General features: G+C 40.8%; 2 protein-coding genes and 1 long non-coding RNA gene across 6 annotated transcripts in view, besides 1 other annotated feature; 1 reads left to right on the top strand and 2 right to left on the bottom strand.

The window, feature by feature from the left end:
* The window catches only part of rgn (regeneration), a 41,916-nt gene that overhangs the window by 4,590 nt on the left and 17,435 nt on the right, over positions 1-19,891 (bottom strand). For 2 of the 4 annotated variants that reach the window (NM_141055.4, NM_001275226.1), the window contains exons 2-3: positions 8,249-8,297; positions 30-220 (exon numbers count right to left, since the gene is read on the bottom strand). In NM_141055.4, the coding sequence (NP_649312.1) occupies positions 30-81 (52 nt within the window). In that variant the 5' untranslated portion in view covers positions 82-220; positions 8,249-8,297. The remainder of the gene's footprint in view (positions 1-29; positions 221-8,248; positions 8,298-19,891) is intronic. The other 2 variants (NM_001259937.2, NM_001275227.1) reach the window with 1 other exon arrangement.
* Positions 6,184-6,524, bottom strand: lncRNA:CR45954 (long non-coding RNA:CR45954). Its single transcript, NR_133293.1, has one exon. It is a non-coding gene; the product is annotated as a long non-coding RNA:CR45954 (long non-coding RNA).
* Positions 11,603-11,701: a mobile genetic element.
* Positions 13,089-14,402, top strand: sa (spermatocyte arrest). The gene is made up of 3 exons (NM_141054.3): positions 13,089-13,245; positions 13,309-13,887; positions 14,183-14,402. Exons 1-3 carry the CDS (start codon positions 13,131-13,133, stop codon positions 14,314-14,316), a joined length of 828 nt encoding a protein of 275 aa, NP_649311.1. The 5' UTR covers positions 13,089-13,130; the 3' UTR covers positions 14,317-14,402.

The raw sequence follows: 19,891 nt of genomic DNA, 5'->3' as shown, positions 1-19,891 counted from the left end.
TCGAAAGAGCTGGATGCGAAAGAACTCACATAAAGCTAAGATAAATACTTGACAGCACCACATTTTATGGCTGCCACACATCCTGTTGCCTGCCGCTTGATGATTGTTGATGCAGTGTATTTTTTTCCCCGACTTGCGAGGGTAAGATGAAGCTGGTTGTATTATGCTCTGTATTATGTTCGCTATGGCCACTTCTTACATCGCTTTACCGGATGACGGGCTGGAAAAATGGGTTTGAAATGAAAACAAACGATGAACATTCGTTAATCTCTCAACTCGTCTGCATATCATAATTTTATTTCACCAAATGTTTGTTTTATGCAAATATATGTCGGAGAAGCCTCTAACAAGTGTATCCGTTGATGGATGGACACACAAACGCCTCCACGCCAGCGAAAACAAATTGAGTCGACGAACATGTATTCGAACAGATTTATTTTATTTATCGGTCCCCATTCATAAACAGCTTTTGCCCACGAAACTGGTCATCGTCGACTTTGGGTTGGTTGGTTGGGTTGATGCAGTGTCCACTCATCGAGTGGCTCATTTGGCCGGTCATTGTGTGGCGTTTCAATTAGCACTTTCATAACTTTAACCACCTCGTCAAGTGGCAGACAACCCGGTCAAAAGCCGTCACTGTAGCTGCCACTGCCACTGGGGCTTGTTATTGCATTCTATTTTCAATTTGTTGACACTCCAAGTGCCTCCGCCGAGTGTGTGAATGGTGTGTGTGCCGGTTGCAGTGACCCACTTTTCCACCACTAAATAAACGACTTGAAATGCCGCTAACTTGCCGGGTTTATCCGCTAACTGTTTTAAAGGGTCTGTCATGGGTTATATTTAGAACATCTGCCATGTAAGGGTCTCAAATAAATTGTGTTGTTATATGAGATAAGATACTCAACGAAATTGAACTTGACTCTTTAAATACAAACAAACAAGTCCTGTGTAAAATTGAAATGTTGATCTTTATAAATCTTCTGAAACAAAAGTGCGCTTTAACTTGTACAGTTCCCAAGATCCCAAGGTTCTGACGGGCATGACCTGGTTACCTCTTTCTTCTAGCTTTTGCATAGTTTTCAACGAATCTAGTTACAACTGTACTGAAGGTGAGAGTAAATAAGATCTAATGATAAACGGAATTTAATTAAAAGTTTGGCTGCACCATGTCTTTCACCTTTGACATACCACTACACTTAATTAAATGATCTATCATTTAAAAGTTTCAGCGGTGGAATACCGGTTTCAATTGCACTCTCTTATCGAATTATAAGCCAGATTGTGTCATTTTAATTGAGCCATTCCAGCGTGCGGCTAATTCAACGACGCCCCTTTCACTCACCAAAGACCATCGAACATGTATGCACACGGCTAATCACATATAATTCCTGTAAAATAATTCATGCCCACGAAAGCAAACAAATTAAAAGCGGAAAGCAAAAAAAGAGTTAAAGCAGCAAACACACGCCGGCCCAACTGGATTGACAGCTTCGCCAGACAGGCCGGAGTTGCTTGCTGGGCGCAGCCACCACTGGTGGCTTGTGCCTCTTGGCTTTTCTTGGCCAACGGCAACCGACAACGGATTCCTCACCGGTGACGACTTGACACTCATTATGGGCCCAATACACGGGAAAATACTTTAGAGCTATGAAACGCGAAGAAACTTCTTGGGTTCTTGTGATCTCAGCTTTGTGAATTATTACGAATATAGACCGTTAACCTATCCTATCAAATTGTAATTCTAGGCACATTGAAGAACAAAAATCTGATACAAGTTTTTGCATTTACTTTTAATTTATTTAATGATAACAAATACTATACATTTTTGTTTTAATTCTTTATGTAAAATTTGGTCCTTACAGATACCAGTAATAGAAAAATTAATAAAGGTGTTTCTAATTATCCAATTTTTTTTCGACTGTACCGATCTTGGGCACGTTCAGAAGCCGTACCTGCTGGCTCCGCAGTCGAATTGTTTACTTCACTTCTGATTTGTTTGCCCGACCCGTTGACGCGATGACGAGAGAATTGCCGGTAGATATGGAACTTCAATTCACCGCCGATCTACGATTCTGTCAACATTATTACAACTCGACATTCGCTTAAGTGGCTAATAAAAAGAGAGACGGCACCCACACGCAAGTAGGCGCAGGGAAAATGTTTGCCAGTGGGCGGAATTTGACTGATTTATGACCCACTTCAAATGCAGTCGGATGTGGGAGCCCAGACGACATTCAAATGTCGCGGAAAATGATGAAGGGGAAATCGTACGACCTTGATCTTGAACTTGGGCGGCAGCTTGGGCGCGTCGGCAATAATTCGAGTTTGGAAATTACGACATCAGCGTAGCTGGAAATGCTAGATTAAGCGGATTGTATCAACAAGTTTCGGGGACTTTTAAAAAATTATTTTAAGACACGGGAATCAATCAAACGGCAGCAGAGAGACCCAAATTGTTATATTCGTTTTTCGGCTTTTTAAAGGCAGAATCTGTTAAATCCGACCCTTTTCCATAGCCTTGTCCAGCCCGTCGAGGTTAGGAATAAGCTCATCAGCACGCTGGGTTTTAAGCCTCCAAATTCAACATACCCAAGGGAATAACATACCCTGTGAGAACGGGTATCGTAATCAGAAAACAAAATACCAACAACAAAAAAAAACGAACACACGTGTGGCCCCCATCTGAAAAAAAATGCTGATAAATGACCAATGGGCGCGCGATTACCTTTGAAGGGGGGTTTCCTCTATTTGGGAGCCGAATTTACATTTATGAGGTGCTATTTTCGGTGCTAGGCGCTGGGAATTAGCATAAATTATATACTTCCACGAAGTGTTTATGCCTATGCGATGATATATGATATGTAATTTAGTCGTAATTAGAATCGCATCGAAAACAGCGTTGAGAATTTAAGAACTGCGAACCAAGATGATTGCCTATAATTGAGATCTCTTGAGTAGATCATCACCCACTCGTAGAACTCGTCAGCCATCAATCAAGTTGCCCAAACACGAATTCGTGTTAAAAAGCAAAAGTTGAATGGCTCCGCCAATGGCAAAAAAGGAAACACATCTTTTGGACTTAACCTCTTCATGTCGGGTTCAATGCAAACGGCTGCCAAATAAATTAAAAAAGCTTAGAGATCGGCATACGGTGGTTGAGTAAGAAGTGGACAAATTGGTGGCATTAATCTTGACCATGTCATATCGGGTAGGTTGGGGGAGTTCCTGGCCAGCAGATGTCGTAATCAATTACCGGGAATCCAACCCGTTCTTGGCATAATTAAGTTGCCAAACGAATTTGCATAGATTCTGTTAGCTCGGCGACCAAGTAAACAAACACTAAAAATCGATAGCAAATTGCTGGCTAAAATACCAGTTTGCGGCTTAATTAAAAGTAAATGTTTTTGTGCGGTTAATTTGTAGCTATAGGAAGTTAAACATTTATAAAAACAACGAATGGTTTTCTTTTCGACTGTGATTCGCTCCAGCTTAATTAATTTATGCGCATTTCATTGATTTAAATGCAATCACAACGTGCGCCACACCAAGTAGTTCAGATTCAGTTTGAAACCGGGCGTAAATTGAACTGCAGCATTTCAACTCCTCGGCTACGGGAAAATCGTCGACGGCCAATATAATTTATACGCATCTCTACCAGATTCCACTCAATCTCTTGCTGCTCTGTCTGACTCGATTTTAAGCAAAAAGTAGCCGAGAAACGTTTTCACAACTGCCATTTCAGCCATTTCTATGGCTTCTACCATTTCTACGATTTTTGCACCCTTGAACATTTCTACCTGTGTGCAATTGCCTGCATTTTCATGCTTCACCTGTGCGGAATCTGTCGGTGAGGAGCCAACACGTAGTGGTTGTGGCGGCTGGATGTGGTATCTCCGCATCTGTCAAGCCTTCTGACTGAAGTTTCCTCTCTTTATTTAGCCCTCAACCGAGGGTCTTTGCTAGCGTCAGCCCTCAACTTTGTCCTCTTGGAATTTCAAGCTGTTCACTGATACACATCTCAACGCCGAGCTAACCGTACACGCAGACAAATTATGGATGCATACGTATATAACTAGAAACTAGAAGGTAAATATAAGTAATTGTATCTTTATATGTATGTATATTGTATATTTCGTATTTTATATTTGCAAAAGAAATCCATTCTTTTTCCCAAAATGCTAAATTTCATATTTCGCTTTCTCTAATTCCTGTGTGAGCTGTACAATACCCTTCACTCACGAGCGATAAAAAGTGAAAGTCATTTAGTTGCTGACAAGACACAATGAGTCTTGTGTTGTGTGTTTGCTGCTTTGACAGGACGATGGCACTGCAGGGCGACGGAGCATTAGTGGTCCCATACGGCGTATGCGTGATATCAAGTATACGCAGTGAGGCTGCACTTTTCAGTTGAATTCGAGTGCATTTAAAGTTTGGACTGTGTTTTTCAGCTGCTGCGGGCCAAGTTGAAATTAATTTAGAGTTTCGTCGAGGAAAAAAGGGGTTTTAAAAAAAGGTTTAGTTGAATTTTAAATGGATTCCTTCCGGTCGAAGTTCTGCCATCTAATGAAGCAAATGGAGAACATTTTTTCTATTTCCGTCTGGGTATGATGGGCAATTTAAACGAAACCCAAAAAATGACCCGTTCTTTCTGTTTGACGCCATACATTCCAACTCCATCACTTTAAGCTCTGGCAATTCGCCGCCAGAACTCATCACAAATCAACTTGGCTGCAGTCTGAAATCCACAGACCGACCTATCAATCATTTTTACCTGCCTCGCAAAAGGTGTGCGCTCTTTTACGCCCAAAATAATATGACATAACTCAGCCGAGAGCTGTTGGGTCCCCTAATAAATAATCAGCCACGGCAATCGCTTCAAGTTCGTCTTTGACTTGCCGCACGTAACCGCAATTCCGATATTTTCCAACCGCTCAGATTTTATATGTATGCACATACATATGTGCATGTAGAATTGGAAGACAACGTCATCGACCAAATAAACTTGGAGATTTGCATTGGGCGCAGGCGCCAGCGGCTACGTCAACATTTAAAACACGTACTCGACCGGCAATTGGAACTCAGGCAGTAGACTGAAGTGATGTCATGCCGCTCAAATTTATTTTACTTCACTCGACGGCGGGGTGTCCTAGCCTATCTGACACTATCAGATCGTACACTTAAAGAAAATAGGAGACCTTGTTTTTTGGCACACGAAATCAATATAATATATAATAAAACAATATAATATAATAACGTATCAAAAAAATACATTTTTAAAGAAAGTGGAGGGAAAGAATATGAACCACCACGAAAATTAATAAACTAAGATTATTTCATTAAAATATTGTTTTATTTGTTATGACATGAAAACAAGTCATTTTTCATTTCACATTACATATTGACGACATTTTTTTTTTTATAAATTTCGATATTGCGGATATGTAGTTCATTTTTCAGTGCACATATAATTCCAATTCAGCGATGATGTAAATTCTGCTAAGTCGATCATCGCTTTTAAGATCGTTTCTTCAATGATATGCCTTGTTTTGTGTGCCCACTTCATTGACATAAAAATGTCACTTGTAGTATTTTCGTTCTGCGTACAAATATTTTCAATTAAATGTTTTCAAGTTCAAACCCCCCAAAAGTGAACAAACCAAAAAATGCGAGCGAGCTAATAATTGTGAAAATTAAGGCTGGCAAAACAAACAAATATTGCGGAACTTTGCTTTCAGAGTCCTTTCTACTGTATCTGGTTTGGGGTAAATTGTTTTAGCGATGTTATCCGAGTGTCCGGCCAACAAGTTGACCATTTAGGTGCCCATTGTTGTCCGTGCCTCTTGTCTTCCTTCTACGCTCGACCCCAAACACGCAAAACCGCCTCATTTGCCTCGTGTAGCAGAAGCTGCAGCTTGTTTGCAGCACTTCGGCTGGGAGCCCACAAATTTGTCGACGCGTGTCGTGACACACACTTGACACTGCCTCCTACGCACTTCCCCTGGAATGGCTTCTCCTCCTTCATGGCTGTGTAATTGCCTTTAATGCAGGCACACTCAGAGGAAAAGGGGTTTTTCCCAAATGTTCCCAAATGAGTTGTTGCCATAGCCAACATCTAGAATATGGATGGAGTATAGCACTTAAAGTACTATATATTGTTCAATGTATTAAAATTCGAAATCATTTCTAGTGTTTTTTCTGTATGTGCCTGCCTTTCGTTATCGACGCAAGCATTTCTGTGCCAAGTTAGCTTCCAGTTGCCTCCCGCTGGCCGAAATTCCAGCAGGACCTAGGTCCTAGTGCTGGTCTTGGTTTTGGTTCCAACTTGGTTTTGGTTATGTTTCTGGTCCTCTGGTTCTCGTGTCCTGCTTGTTCTTTCTGTTCTTGGCTTCGTGTCAACGATAAATCAAAAGTTTTATCTTGTTTGTTGGCCACCACCCACATCTCGCATCCACATGAGTTGCCTTGAAATCACTTTGAGGCTGAAAAATTGTTGCTTCGCTTTTGGTTTTTGTGCGTGTGCTGCAGAAATTTTGCGATTTCTCGCAGATTGGGGTAGGTGGACTTGCATGGTGCTGCTGGGTCTAATCGCATTATGGAAAGTTAGTTTATGGTCTGGCTAATGCTGGACCCATCACGTATACGCAGTGTTGACAATGGCTGGCCAAGTGGAAATTTTCCCGCCTATTTACTGAATTGTTGAAATTGCACAGGACATGGTTTCTTTTCACAAGTCAGGCGGCAGGACATGCATGCAAAATGATTTCCGTTTGACTGTAATTTATAGGCAACCGGTCTGCTGCACTCGTTGCTCACCATTCAACTTCGCCACATTGAATCCCCAGAACTACCATAAAACACCCCCTAAAAGCCCCTGCCCATTTAACCATCATCCTTGGCATCCCGGCCAGCTGCTGCATCATCATATCCCATCCTATTCCATTCTACGGATGCCTTTTGTTGACTTTACGGCTATGCAAAGTCTGGCATATTTATAGATTGAGTGGCAGCGTGGGCGGAGAGTGGGCGTGGCATTAGCTTTTTTTTTTACTAATGGCCCGACAGATGATGATGCTCTCGACACCAATCGGCCAGCCGCTTTTGTCGCTTTTTAATCTATATTTAAATTTTTCCAGCACGAAATGTCAAGGCGAGCCATTTGGAATCGCCACAAAAATCAAACAAATCAAACTCGATATCTGAAAATCAAATTACGTTCTCATAGGCAGCGCCACGTATATGGTCAAAAGCAAAAAAATATAAGTAAATACAGAAAACTTTGACACAGCAAATGGCATGCAAATTGATTCTGGTCGTAAAATAGAGGAATGAGTTAGAATCTCTGCTGACTAAGCTATACATAGGTGTGTTTTCAATCCACGGGAGGAATTGAATCATCTGCAATTTGACTCACACGGGTTTTTCTACCAACACAGTTTGCTACGTATGTCTGTGACTTTGAAACAAATTGTTCAAATATTGCCCAAGTATCAATATTGATCGTGTGGCATTAGGTAAATTGTGTCTCTAAGGCCACAAAAGTGCCATTGGAAATTATTACGTATGCGCCATGTGAGAGGGCATAAACTTTTCCATTTTGCACTCTTATTAATTTATATGCCACTCCATCGTCTTATCGCTAACTTATTGTGGTAAATGCAGTTGCAACTCCCTTTTCAATAAAAAATGCACACGGCGATAGTGCCCAATGGAATCAGCATAAATAAATGCTGGAAATGGGTCTCCGATCGAAGGCGATGTGTGGAAATAAATATAAATAAGTGTAAATGAAAACCGTCTACGAGAGGCACATATTTATATATATGCGCCTGGCATTGCGCAAAATGTGCGGTGAGTATTGACAAGAGGGCCAGGAGGTGTAACCAAATTGGAGTGGGCGGGTTTTGGTGGCACAAATTGCATTAGCCAAATGAACTGGAGAAATGGCATCCATATCGAGTTGACAGTTGAATTATATGCATGCATTTCCCCAGTGATATTTATAATACAATTGCCTTGCACATTTGTAAGTGGGAATTCATTGAAGAAGTGAAATTTGTGTTCGAGAAATAACTGAAGATGAAAGGATTGTTTATGAGAATTACACCTAATCAGGTTAGTCTATGATAGTATATAATCATAGACTAAGATTAAAGATGTCGCATTTAATTGACAGATTTTCTTGTTTCTTAACCCAATAAAGTCAATTAAACAAACAAAGTTAAAAGTTAAATACATCTAGTACAATTACCTATTGGTTAAGACGTCCTCAAGAGTCCTTTGCAACCGAATCGGCGAATCTGCAATACAAAACACAGCAATAATCAATAAATGCTCTCGATGCAAAAAGGAAATATGCAGATTACTTTCACGAGATTTCCTTTGCCGTAACATTGTCTCAATCGACGCACAAAATGCAAACCATTCGGAGCAAAGCATTTTGACATTTCGAGAGGCGAATAATAATCCAAAACTCCTCGATTCGAGCCACTCGGCGTCAAAAAAATAATAATTGCAACGGAATTTATGGCGGATCACAGCCACTTGAATATGTCAGGATTTCCCCATTTGCCCCACTATGTGCTATATGCCGAGCTACCCCCACTATTCTATCCATCCCTTTGATCAGGCAGTTCTTTCATAATTTCAGCAACTGCATTCTGGGGCTTTGTTTGTTTATCTTCGTTGGCTTCGACGTTGTCTGTCAGCTGAAAATGTTTATTTTGTCGACATACGATACAGAAAGTTGTAAGAAACTTCTTCGCACACAGCCAAAATCCCCTTCGAAATTTCTACGTTTTAGCCAAAAATTCTGACGATGCTGGATCTGAAGCTCTTCACTAATGTCGAACTGCGTAATTATGCTGGGAAGGTTTCTAGTTTTCAGCACATATTTTGCATTTTTGTGTGGTTTCTGGAACGGATGAGCGCAAAGTAGTAGATGGGGAACCTGAAACTGCATAAATTTGCCGCCAGCTTTGAAAAGTTGATTTGAATTTAAATCGAATCGAAATCGGGTCAGACGCTTGCCTCGTTTCGGGAAAAGACAATTGAATTATTAAATGTGCCACGAGTTTCGCAAACCGCTTTTAATTCCCAATTTTGCACATGTAGCCTCACTAGAATTGATAATTTATTAAATTCCGTTCGACATAATTCGCCTTTTGTTTCGCCAATAAATTTCAATTTGGTCAAACCAAAAATGAAAAACAGGCGTAGCCTCCAAATTGTGTCAATTGAGAGTAATAAAGTCATTTCGATTGCTATCTTCGCGTTTGCTTTCATTTCAGATATAAAGATATACCAACCTGGTCTATGATTAGTTGGGCCGTGCCGAACATGAAAACATGAAAATGAGTCTGGCTGCAAAATTACTTTGTCAACTTCATAAAAGGCTAAATTGCAACATTGTCTGTTTGACTATCCCAATCTCTTCTATTCGATTTGCATAGCCACGTTTAGTAAAGTACAAGGAAACGTTGTCAGAGTTGGGTTGGGAGTTGGGAAAATGCAAACAACTTTTATTTGTGTAAAAGTTTTTCAACTGACAAATGTCGAAGTGCAAAGAAGTCAACTATAGAACTTGCAAAGTGCAAGTGGCCTAATAATAGCCGAAGTACAAATAGAGACTAAAACTAGTTCTTGTTCAAGTGGGTTTTCAAAGATTAAATCTGCCGAAGACAGGTTATAAAATATAATATATATATTTTTTTAAATTCAACTACTCTTTTATTAGCAAAACTACAACGAAACCCGACCAAAAAATGATTTCCACAGTTTTGAACTTCTCGCAATGAGTACTTGAAAAATTCCAGAAACCCAACCGAGTGTAAAAACTTTTATGGGTTACACAAAAATCAGTGAGAGGCTCGAGCAAATATGGTTATAACCTAATTTAAGTCATTCCAAAAGCTGTTTTTTAGGTTGATAAGATAAGAGGGCGATTTATCAAAATTTGCTCACTGATTCCGTCACTAGTTGCACATGGCCCATTTGTAAGTATTTAAAGATTGCTGTTAACCGATGTCCCCATTCCCACTCCAAGTATCGAAAATGCATGCTGAATGTAGCACCTGTTGGTCATCCAAACTCGTTTCCCCTTTGCGATATAATAACTTACAATAATTGTTATTGTTAGTGCCGTAGTCAATGTACAATTTAACACAACTTGACGGGTTGACGAACGCGCTTTGTGTCTTTGGTAAATTGGCTTCCGTAGGCTGACTGCTGGCCATTGATCAAAATCAAATGTGGCCCAAACCGTTCGCCATCTGGCTTTAATTACGCAATTTGGCATTGATTGTGCCATTAGCGATTTGTTTGGCCGGCAAAAAGTCGTGCGAATGCCTGATTTTGATTGTCTTCGATCCAGGAGATTGTAAAGAGGCCTTAACTAAGTGCTCATTATCTTAAAAAAAAAAAGATAGCCAATCAGTGATAATTTACATTCTTTTGTCCTTTTTTCGCTTGAATTTAGGAAAATTAGGAGATGGTTTTCTTTCAAAATAATTTTATTTAGTTATTTGACTTTCTACTAAACTCTGCAATCATGAAGATTTCATTTTTTAAATAGTTGTATTTAGTTAATTGAATTTCTATTAAACTCTGTAATCCTGAATATTTCATTTTTGAAAACTGTAATTTGCAAAGGTAACTAGTTCAGCTAGTTCCGTTGACCTCTAATCCGTTTATTTCGGGACGTGGCTCAACCTGTCGAAAAGTTCCCTCATTGGCCTGCCATAAAGATTATGCCGCCCTCCGTCAAGTGATTGCTTTGAGGCAACAGTTCTCCAGAAGATCGTGCCACAAGCTCAATGAAATCCAGACAGTTTCTCGCCTAGATGCATTTGGCCTGCGTGGGCCTAACGGTCCAGCAAAAGTGCATCTGCGATGAGGAACGAGGCGATGGATGAAGGAACCGGGTCCCGATATCTCAATAGATTTATCTGCGCCTCGGAAACTGGAACAATTTGTGGTGCTTTGTACTCCAAACCAGCCGACGCGGCAATTTGCACCGGGCCTTTGGTCACAGACTTCCCTAGCAATCGCAATCGACTGCTCAATCAATTGGCTGCCAGTTTGTCCAACTGTCGTTCGTCTTTCTGTTTGCCGATTTGAGCTGTAAGCTTATCGAATTAATCGTTTGAATTAGCCCAAGACAGCTCAATTTGCGCCGACTGCACTTCCCCTATGTGCATATGTATATGTACTTGTATACAAATACTCCGCTGTTTGAATCTTGGCTGGTGGTGGCTAAATTGCAGCAATTATTATGTTTGTCGTCTGGGCAAACAACCTGCAAATCGCTCGTCGTCGTCATGTCGGGATGTGCTCCTCATTCTTGTTAATTAAGAATGAATTTATGCGACAATGGGCGCAACCGCAGTTGCGGTAAATCAAAAAAAAAAAAAAAAAATAGTGCATAAAAAGCCGATTGCTTTTAATCTTTGCAACAGAGAAAAAAATTGTATTTTAATCATAAAGCGCTTCTTGAAATCATAGCTATCATACACTATCAAAGGACGTTTATCGTAGAGTAAAAGCGTATTCTAGACTATATACCACTAAATATCCGTTTCAAAATATGTATTTAATATGTTGTAGACCTGATCAGAATTACTAGGCCGGACAATCAAACCATGTCGGATTGTCCGTCCGCATAAACATGGAGATCTTAGGAACTATACAAGATTGAAAGTTAAGAAAGTAAAGCACGCAGATTCTACTAACATTGACGCACAGGAAGCTTGAACAAGATTTCCACGCCTAGTTTACCGCCCACTAACCGCACAAAACTGTCACGCCCGCAATTTTGAAACATGTTTTTATTTTTAATTTTATTATATGTCGAAAATATTTTTGCCACGCCCACTCCTAGGTCAAAAAACCACTTGAAACTGTCACCAGGCGAAATATTCATATTTATTTCTATTTATTTTTTCATTTTCTTTTTTATTTTTCAGTTCCATTAGCTAAGCAACGAGTATCTAAAGTTTTTGTAACGCAATTTGAAAACTATATATATATTTGAATACTTAACGTTAACGACTTGGAACTTTATTATCTTTTATTGTATTATTTATAAACAACAAGTTGTCAGTTTTCAATTGAGCAGAGATTTTTTTTCTCTGTGGTCCGTAAACGGTAGCGCTTGGAGGCAAAAACATTAGATCCCAGATAAATACGGGCGAGTTCATTGTACAAATGTCAGCCACGGAACGCCCACAATGCACGACCGCCAACATAATCCCCATCATCTACATCATCATGATGGGATCGTAAAAATATAAAGTGGAGAAAAGTGGTGGGGATATGATGGGGGAGGGACTCTGGAAGGAGGTACAATTTGTTCAATTGCAGCAGCCTCTTGGGCGTCGCAAACGCGAATCTGTCTGCATCTAAAGTAGTTTTTCCACTCTGACACAGTGACCTCGTGCTTGGATTTTTCCATTTCCCCCCAGTTTTCCGTTCTCCATTCTCTTTTCGCACCATTTGTTGTTGTTGTTGTTGTTGTTGTTGTTGTTGTTCGGCTTATGACTGATTATAGCTCACGTTTTGGCTAGTCTATGACGGAGTCTGGAGAATTTGTCATCAGACAAACAATGGCTCCCACTTTGGTTTTCTTGGAACCCATTCATTCATTCATACGGCTGTAAATATTTGCATAACTCATTAGGAGAGATGCTTAAGATACGAGTCTCTATACGCCGAGTCGTTTGCAGTAGGTCGCGATCGCAAAAGGCGAAAATATTATAATTTATTTATATATTATTATAAATATATTAGTTTTAGGGGAGTGGTGCGGACAGTTCCCAATCGGTATTTAGCTGCTGGTCTTTAGTGCTCAGCCTTTTGGAAAGATTGTGTAAACAGTTTAGGCTGTTATGCTATAAACTGTTATACGGAAACATATATGCAAATTTTTGGAAATTTGAAAATTAGAAAAGAACATGGATTCCTTGAAATATAATTAAAATATTACATAAACACTTCAGATGTTTAATAAAAATGACTTTGGCAATCCTAAAGCAAATAAATCAAATGTCAATTAGTTATCGTCGATAAACTTAAGGCCCGGCCAGTCCGTGACACTTCGTTTTAACAGTCAGTCGAATCGAGTGATTTGCCCAAAAATGAATACCTACGACGAAGTCTTGGCAACAGTGCTGGACAATTTGCTGGCATCCAAGAACTGTGAGGTGGTCGACGACGTACTGCGTCAGTCGATGCTGGAACTTTTGCGTGGCAGTAAGTAGCTAGAAGAAAATTCGTACCATGTCAATGGTATTGTTAATCAATGTGTTCCTCGAGAATTCCGTGAGATTGCACGTCAGACTACCAATTGGTCCAATCACGCTGGTCGCTGTGCACCCAGCTACTTCGATCTGGAGCGCACCTTCATCCGGATGAACATCAAGGTGGGCGAGCTAAAGGCCATGTACGAGGGTCAACCGGATTCGTTGGTCTTGGTTGAGTGCAATGCACCGGAGACACAAGACCAGGACTTCCACAGTGTGCCGCAACCCGTGCTGAGCTCCACAAAGGCCGTGGAATTGGCCTCCACCACGTATATTCCGGACCATTTGCCACCATTTCCAGGGGCGCACACCTATAAGAGTTCGACCATTGAGAAGGTTACGGATCGCAGCTATGTGGCCATGAGGAATCGCCATGCCGAGAATGAGCTGAACACCCAAAACGCCTTAAATCAATACTACCTGAGGTGCAACCCCAATATATCGCTGTTCGAAGAAACCCAACGCGATGGAAGTGGCCACGTTTTGGATCTAGGTCCACCCAAGAAACTTCCTTATTCGGACGCCCTGATGCCAAGAAATCAGGTCTTTGATACGGACATCTATGCTCCCATCGAGGTGATAACCCACAAAGGTATTTAATTACTATACATACCCAGTAATATTGGTGCATAAAACGCTTTTACACAGCCATTATATGACATTTTACGTAAGACAGGGCAGAGACAGGCCCTAGAGTTTAAGTCTGGAAAACTGATTTTCCTTAAATCCCGCGGACTAAAACGGACGTATTTTGTGAAATAACTTAGAGACTGCACTGAGTAACCAAAGTGGAACATTTAATACTTTTGATCGCTTTTGCCTGACCAAGCTTATTTCATTGCGCAGCCATCACTTTCACATGGTCCTAACAACTTTGATCCCGACAGCCCTCGACTGCCGTTACTTGGAGAAGCCCAAGTTGCACAGTTCACGCCCATCCTCAGGAAATTTCGAAGAGGAAGACGTGGAAATGGAGGAGCCCTGCAGTCCAGGGGGACTAGGTATTGAAAAACCGAATTAAACTGCAGCTCAGTAAGAGGTGAAAAGCACACGAAATGTTTCCATTGCCAGACCAAGCTACTCCACGGAATAAAGTGTGAAAAAATTAATTTATTTCAATTACATTTCATTAAACACTGCCACACGTTGCGATGATGCTGCGAGAGTTCGAAGGAGCAAGAGGTCCTGCGCCTGCTGTAGCAGCAGATGCTCCTCCTGCTGCTTCTGGCGAACGCCTGCGATTCCAAAGTATTAAATAACTTTGTAATTTAATTAACTTTGACGTCGGCATCGCATCGTCTGCTCTGCGACGCTTAACTTTGATTAACGTTTGCAATTTTTCAACAACTTTCGACCGAACTTTCTCGCCATCGAGCGGGCGACACTGCGTCCAAAGCGTCCGTAGCCAAAGGATTGTGACTGTGATTTCTTCGCCTGGCTGGGATTACAAGGGATTTGCCTCCTCCTCTTATCTTCCGCTAAAGGGCACTACCCTTAGTTGCTTGAAATTTTATCTGACGATTGGAAGGGTTAAGATTCAGGGGGGAATATTGAATGCAATTAGAGATGCTGGGTGATGTTTGGATGGGGTGGAACCTCCCTGGATGACAAGCTAATAATCCCGGGGAACGAGCACAATCACTTGGAAAACTAATTACAGGGGAAGAGTCGTGGCAATAATCAATAAGTAGAGCCACTGCCGATTTTTACATTCCGATAGGTATAACCATTCAAGAGTTATATGTCAACTTGTTGTTGGTAGTTAAAGACCTACCAGTTTTTCCATAACATTTATGTCCCTTTTTTATAACACGCTAAATATTTATTGACTGCTATTGCAATATACATTTTATATGTTTAAAATACCTGTTTTCTAATTATATATTCCATTGAGCGTTGAGCAAAAACGTTTGTGTGTTATTTGTTTTAGCCAGAATAAATCAAGTCATAAGAGCTTTGCCAGTTAAATTTGGATCTAAAAATGTATTCAATAAATAAGTCTAATGAGCTGGAAACATGACGCACTTGCTCCACATTTCCGAGACGCTGGCCCTTTTCTGCCCATCATTAGCCTCATCATTTAGTCATCAGCTTCGGATTGGTCTCCATGTTTTTCGCCGACGACGATGATGGTTTTATTTGGCACAGGCAACATCAGAATTTTACGCCCAATTTGACTTTGATATTGTGCCAGGGTCGGGGTGGGTCAGTTTTCTTTTGTGGGGCCAGAGATCAGACAGCTGGCAATCGCCGGCTGCTTGCAGCCCGCTTTTCACTTGCCAAATTTTCCGAGTTTTTCTGGCTTCTCGGACTGCTGTTGTTACTGTGCCATTTAAATGCATAAACATAAACATGAGCAACAACGGTACACAAATTTGTGAACGACCGATAAAAATAAAATTACATTTATGTGGGAAAACATGTCTGAAAGAAAGAAAGAGAAGCCATGTCGAGAAAGGCCAACAAAAATGTGCTGCTTTTTTTTTGTAGCCGTTCCCAATTGCGTTTGTCATTTTAACCCAGTTAACCCATGTTAGCCAATGTGCATTTATCTATGCATAAAAACCAGCAATGTATTTGTTGTGATTTCCATTGGCCACAAAATTGCTTTGGCATCTTTGTTTATTTTGCGGTCTACAGATAAAATTCAATTCAACATGAAAACGAGAATGAAAATTATGGCTGCTTTGATTAATATTTTGCTATTCTATGTTTTCAGATCTTTGTGAGGCCACAGGAAAGATGGTATTTTAGGATGATACATTTATTACTTGCCACTGGAAAAATATATTGCTCTACATAAGAAAGCACTTTTAGAATTAACCTATTCGTATTCTATTCTAATTACTGATTGACCGATATTTTGTTACTATCATTGTTTTTAAGTTGCTGCAAAGAATACGCTTTCACTATTTTCTTAGATCCCGAGAAAATCTCAACCACTTCTAATGGAAATTCGAATTTGGTTTTTATTTTTCATAATAGCACCCGGTTTTCGCTGTGCATGCATGCGGATAAACCTTTTTGACCTCAGGGCATATAGTTTCTGATTTATTTATGCTAGTTGATAAAAATGTGGCCGGGCAAAAAGCGGATATCCTAACGAACGGAGAAGGTCGTGTGGCGATGGCAAAAAGGCGAGTTCTGTCAAAAGTTCACATTTTCATTTCCGTTCGCGGGCTCTTCTCTGCGTGTGTGTAAGTGTGTGCAAGTTTCGATTCGTTTCGAGTGAGTGTGTGTGTGTGTGTGTTTCGACCATGTTATCTTGTTTACTTGTGCAGCCCCTCGACGCATAGGAGGCCACAACAACAACAGACAGTACCAGCAACGACATAACAGCCATAACAACAAAAGCCAATTTTTCATAAATCTTTTTTCACAGCCCTACAAGCGACTGTCGTTGAATTTTTACAGCTGCATTTAACCTTTTTCTCTTGGCATTCGCTTTAAATTTGATGCCCGTGTGTGCCATAAAAATGCTTCTTGCTCGCATATTGCTCATACGCACCGCTGCCTGCGCTGCGAAACCAAACAAATTGCTACCTCGTTATAATTATGATGTTTTTTTGCGCCTAAACAAGGGGGAGTTTCGTTAGGCTCTCTTAAGCAAATCAATTCAAGTTCACGCTTCTTATTTATTTACGCGCTTGCTTTTATTTTCATGTTTTTTTTTTCTCCTTTAAGCGAAGCGTGTGTGAAAATGTACTTTCCACTGCCTTTTTCTCGGTCTCACTTTCTTTTGCATTGCGGTTTCAGTCATTTCTTCGACTTGCTACGGCCTTATTTGATTTTTATTATCAAGCGGCTTAGGGAAAAAAAAAACTTTTTTTCACGTGTTTTATTTTCTTGCTCTTGCTGGGCATCTTTTCTTCTCTTGCGGCTTGTGTTATTTATGTCGTCTGCTTTTTGACACACATACTCGGGAATATGGAGTTGGGAGGAGGAAAAGCGAAGGAAATATGGAAAAAGTGCCAGTAAATCGCTCTTGGTTCGTGTTTAGCATGAGAATGCGCCCTTGCCTCGTTTGGGAATTACAAATTTCTGCGGCCCAAAGCCACTGCGGAACCTCATCCACTGTCAGGGACCTTCTCGAAAACTTTAACTTGGAATATTTATATGACGGGTGGCGAAAAAAAGAACTCATATTCAGCGATGAATACAGTTTCAAAGAAACTGTACGGATCTGGGCCACTTACTTATTACAAATGTTTTGTTTCACTTGTAAAAAAAAAGGTGGGAATTCTCTGTAACATTACATTACATTACATTCTCTTGAAGCAAATTACACAATGTTATTATATAAAAGTGACCTATAAAAATGTGACCAAAAGGCCCAAAAACCAATAAAAGTAAAAATTTTAAAAGCCAGCATATTTATCATACCTACCAATTTTCATCAAATGACTTCTCTGAAAAATAGTTTGCCAAACAGCAGCCGAAATAGAAGAACTGTGCGAACCGAAGCCACATCCCTTTTGGCCCATTTGTACGTGTTGTTAGCACGTTCTGTTGCTTTATGGCCGCTTTATTATGTAGCCAGGCCACTAGGGAAACTCACTTCCTTTTCTGGCCAGCTTTTCCCCCTTATCCCCCTTTCACGACTTTTCCGACTTTCCCGCTTTTGTGCGTGTGTGCTACGCGTTTGTTACTCGATATTATGGCGGCTATATAAAGACAAGTGTATACGCGATTATATTTTTAGCATCGCTCTACGTGCGTAACGTGTTAAAAATAAAGCAAATTGCGTATACGCCATGCCTGCTCTTCTATTTCGAAATGTGCTGCAGCCACGCCCCCGTTTCGGCTTAATTAAATTGATTGAATTTGATTGCGCCAGTGCCAACTTGCCAAAGAGGATGCAATTACATCTTCATCTGCCTGGTTCACCTGTCGATTTCGCCTCTCTCACAACAGGCAATTATGCAAATTTTTTTTGGCCCTCGCTCACGGCGCTCATGGTGCAAAAGGCAGCAATTTCGGCGAAAATGCATTTCGAATTGAATTAATATACCTTGTCTGCTGGAAAGGAAGAGCAGAGGAGCCCCCTGCTGCCCCGCTCGCCCAGTCATTGGCAAATGAAAATGTTTTGCGAATACCTAATGTGTTTATAATGCCAGAAACGTGCCAGCGTGCAGATATTTTAGCATGTCAAAGTAGCGAATGGTAGCGAATGCAAGTCTCCTACAGATATATCTTCTTGGCCCGACTTCCGTCGGGAGCCTGTCTCATTAGCCTGTCTTTATGCTGTTTATGCATTCTAAACAGTTTCACCCAGCCACAAACCGAAAGATATGTACTCTGATGTCTGGCACTCCGTGGCAATGAAAGCAAGTTCATTTGCCACGCAAAAAGTGGCTGGAAATCATTTCATAATCACAACAAAGTTGACTCAAAAGCCATAAGCGGCAAGCTGTCTGGAACAATGTCGGAGCTGCCGAACAATGACAGTGCCCTACTATGGTACCATACAAAGTGTATAATGAATATAATGGCTAAGCAGCCCTGAATGGGGCATGCTACGAACAGCAAGGGCGCAGAAGGCGCAGGCGCAGCTTTTCGCGCATCTCGGATTTCCCGCTCGAGGGTCACCCAAGTGTTCCACTTCAGGTGGCAAGCTGAATTTCCGCAATCTGCCAAATCGGTTTCTTATTGTGTCAGGAGCAGAAAGACAGCCTGCCCAAGCCACGAATTACTTCAGAAGATTTATAGCGGTAAGTAGTAGGAGCAGTAATCAGAGGCGATGTTTGAAATTATTTTAGAGGGGTTTCGGAAAAACGTAATTTTTCATTTCAGATCAATGTAACTTGAAACCCGCTTATTATTCTATGTGTTTATTATAAATATTAAGGGTTTCCTTAAAAGCTTGCTAGGTTGTGGCCAGTTTTGGGTCTAGAACAATTAGATGTCAGCATTCTTAATCAAGTTTCCCAGAGAATAAATAATGTCAATGATGTAATGTTCAATAAAATAATTCCTGTTATAAAATCTCAGGGGATTTGGCTGTTTTGGGACCCCCCTGAGTTGGCCCCTGCGATCTGAGTCTTTAATGGCTCGATGCTATCTTAAATGTTTATCGCAGACGATGCTCCGTTGGCTCCATGCTCCCGTCTCTTTCTGCCGCCTTCGGCCCACTCGCTCCCTCTCTAATCAATTTGAAATGGTTTCGTGGAGTTCGTGGCGGTCGGATTCAGTGCGGCTCTTATCAGCATTTGGCAATCTTTCTTTGAAATATTTTCCATATGGCTGCCGCTTTATCTTGTCAAGACTAGGCCCGCCAAAGCAACAACCATAACCAGAATACAAAACAACATCAACAGGGAGGCCTGTCATCGGCATGAAAATAATGCCAGCAACAGGTCATAAATTTGAATCATTTAAAAATATCCGCAAACACATCCATTGAACGGACAGTTTCCAAGTGGAAAATGCATTTCGGGTCAGCACAAACTTTCATTTCTAAAATGGAGAAAGGTTGGGGAAACTCTGGGGACGGAGGATTAGTTGATGCAATCGATTCACAAGACGATGGAATGACTGCCAAGTGCATTCTGTATTCTTTGCATAATTTTAAAAGTTGGAGAAAATCAAAGCACCAA

This window comes from Drosophila melanogaster, chromosome 3L (genome assembly GCF_000001215.4).
Source record: "Drosophila melanogaster chromosome 3L".
NCBI classification, from domain to species: Eukaryota; Metazoa; Arthropoda; class Insecta; order Diptera; family Drosophilidae; genus Drosophila; species Drosophila melanogaster.
The sequence above is the reverse complement of the archived record's forward strand: the minus strand, read 5'-3'. Positions and strand labels throughout refer to the sequence as shown.

Excerpts from the sequence above, each read along its gene's own strand:
- sa (NM_141054.3), top strand. The coding sequence starts at position 13,131 with ATGAATACCTACGACGAAGTCTTGGCAACAGTGCTGGACAATTTGCTG. Across the intron at positions 13,246-13,308 it reads GCTGGAACTTTTGCGTGGCA|AATTCCGTGAGATTGCACGT; the intron begins GTAAGTAGCTAG and ends GTGTTCCTCGAG. Across the intron at positions 13,888-14,182 it reads CGAGGTGATAACCCACAAAG|CCCTCGACTGCCGTTACTTG; the intron begins GTATTTAATTAC and ends TGATCCCGACAG.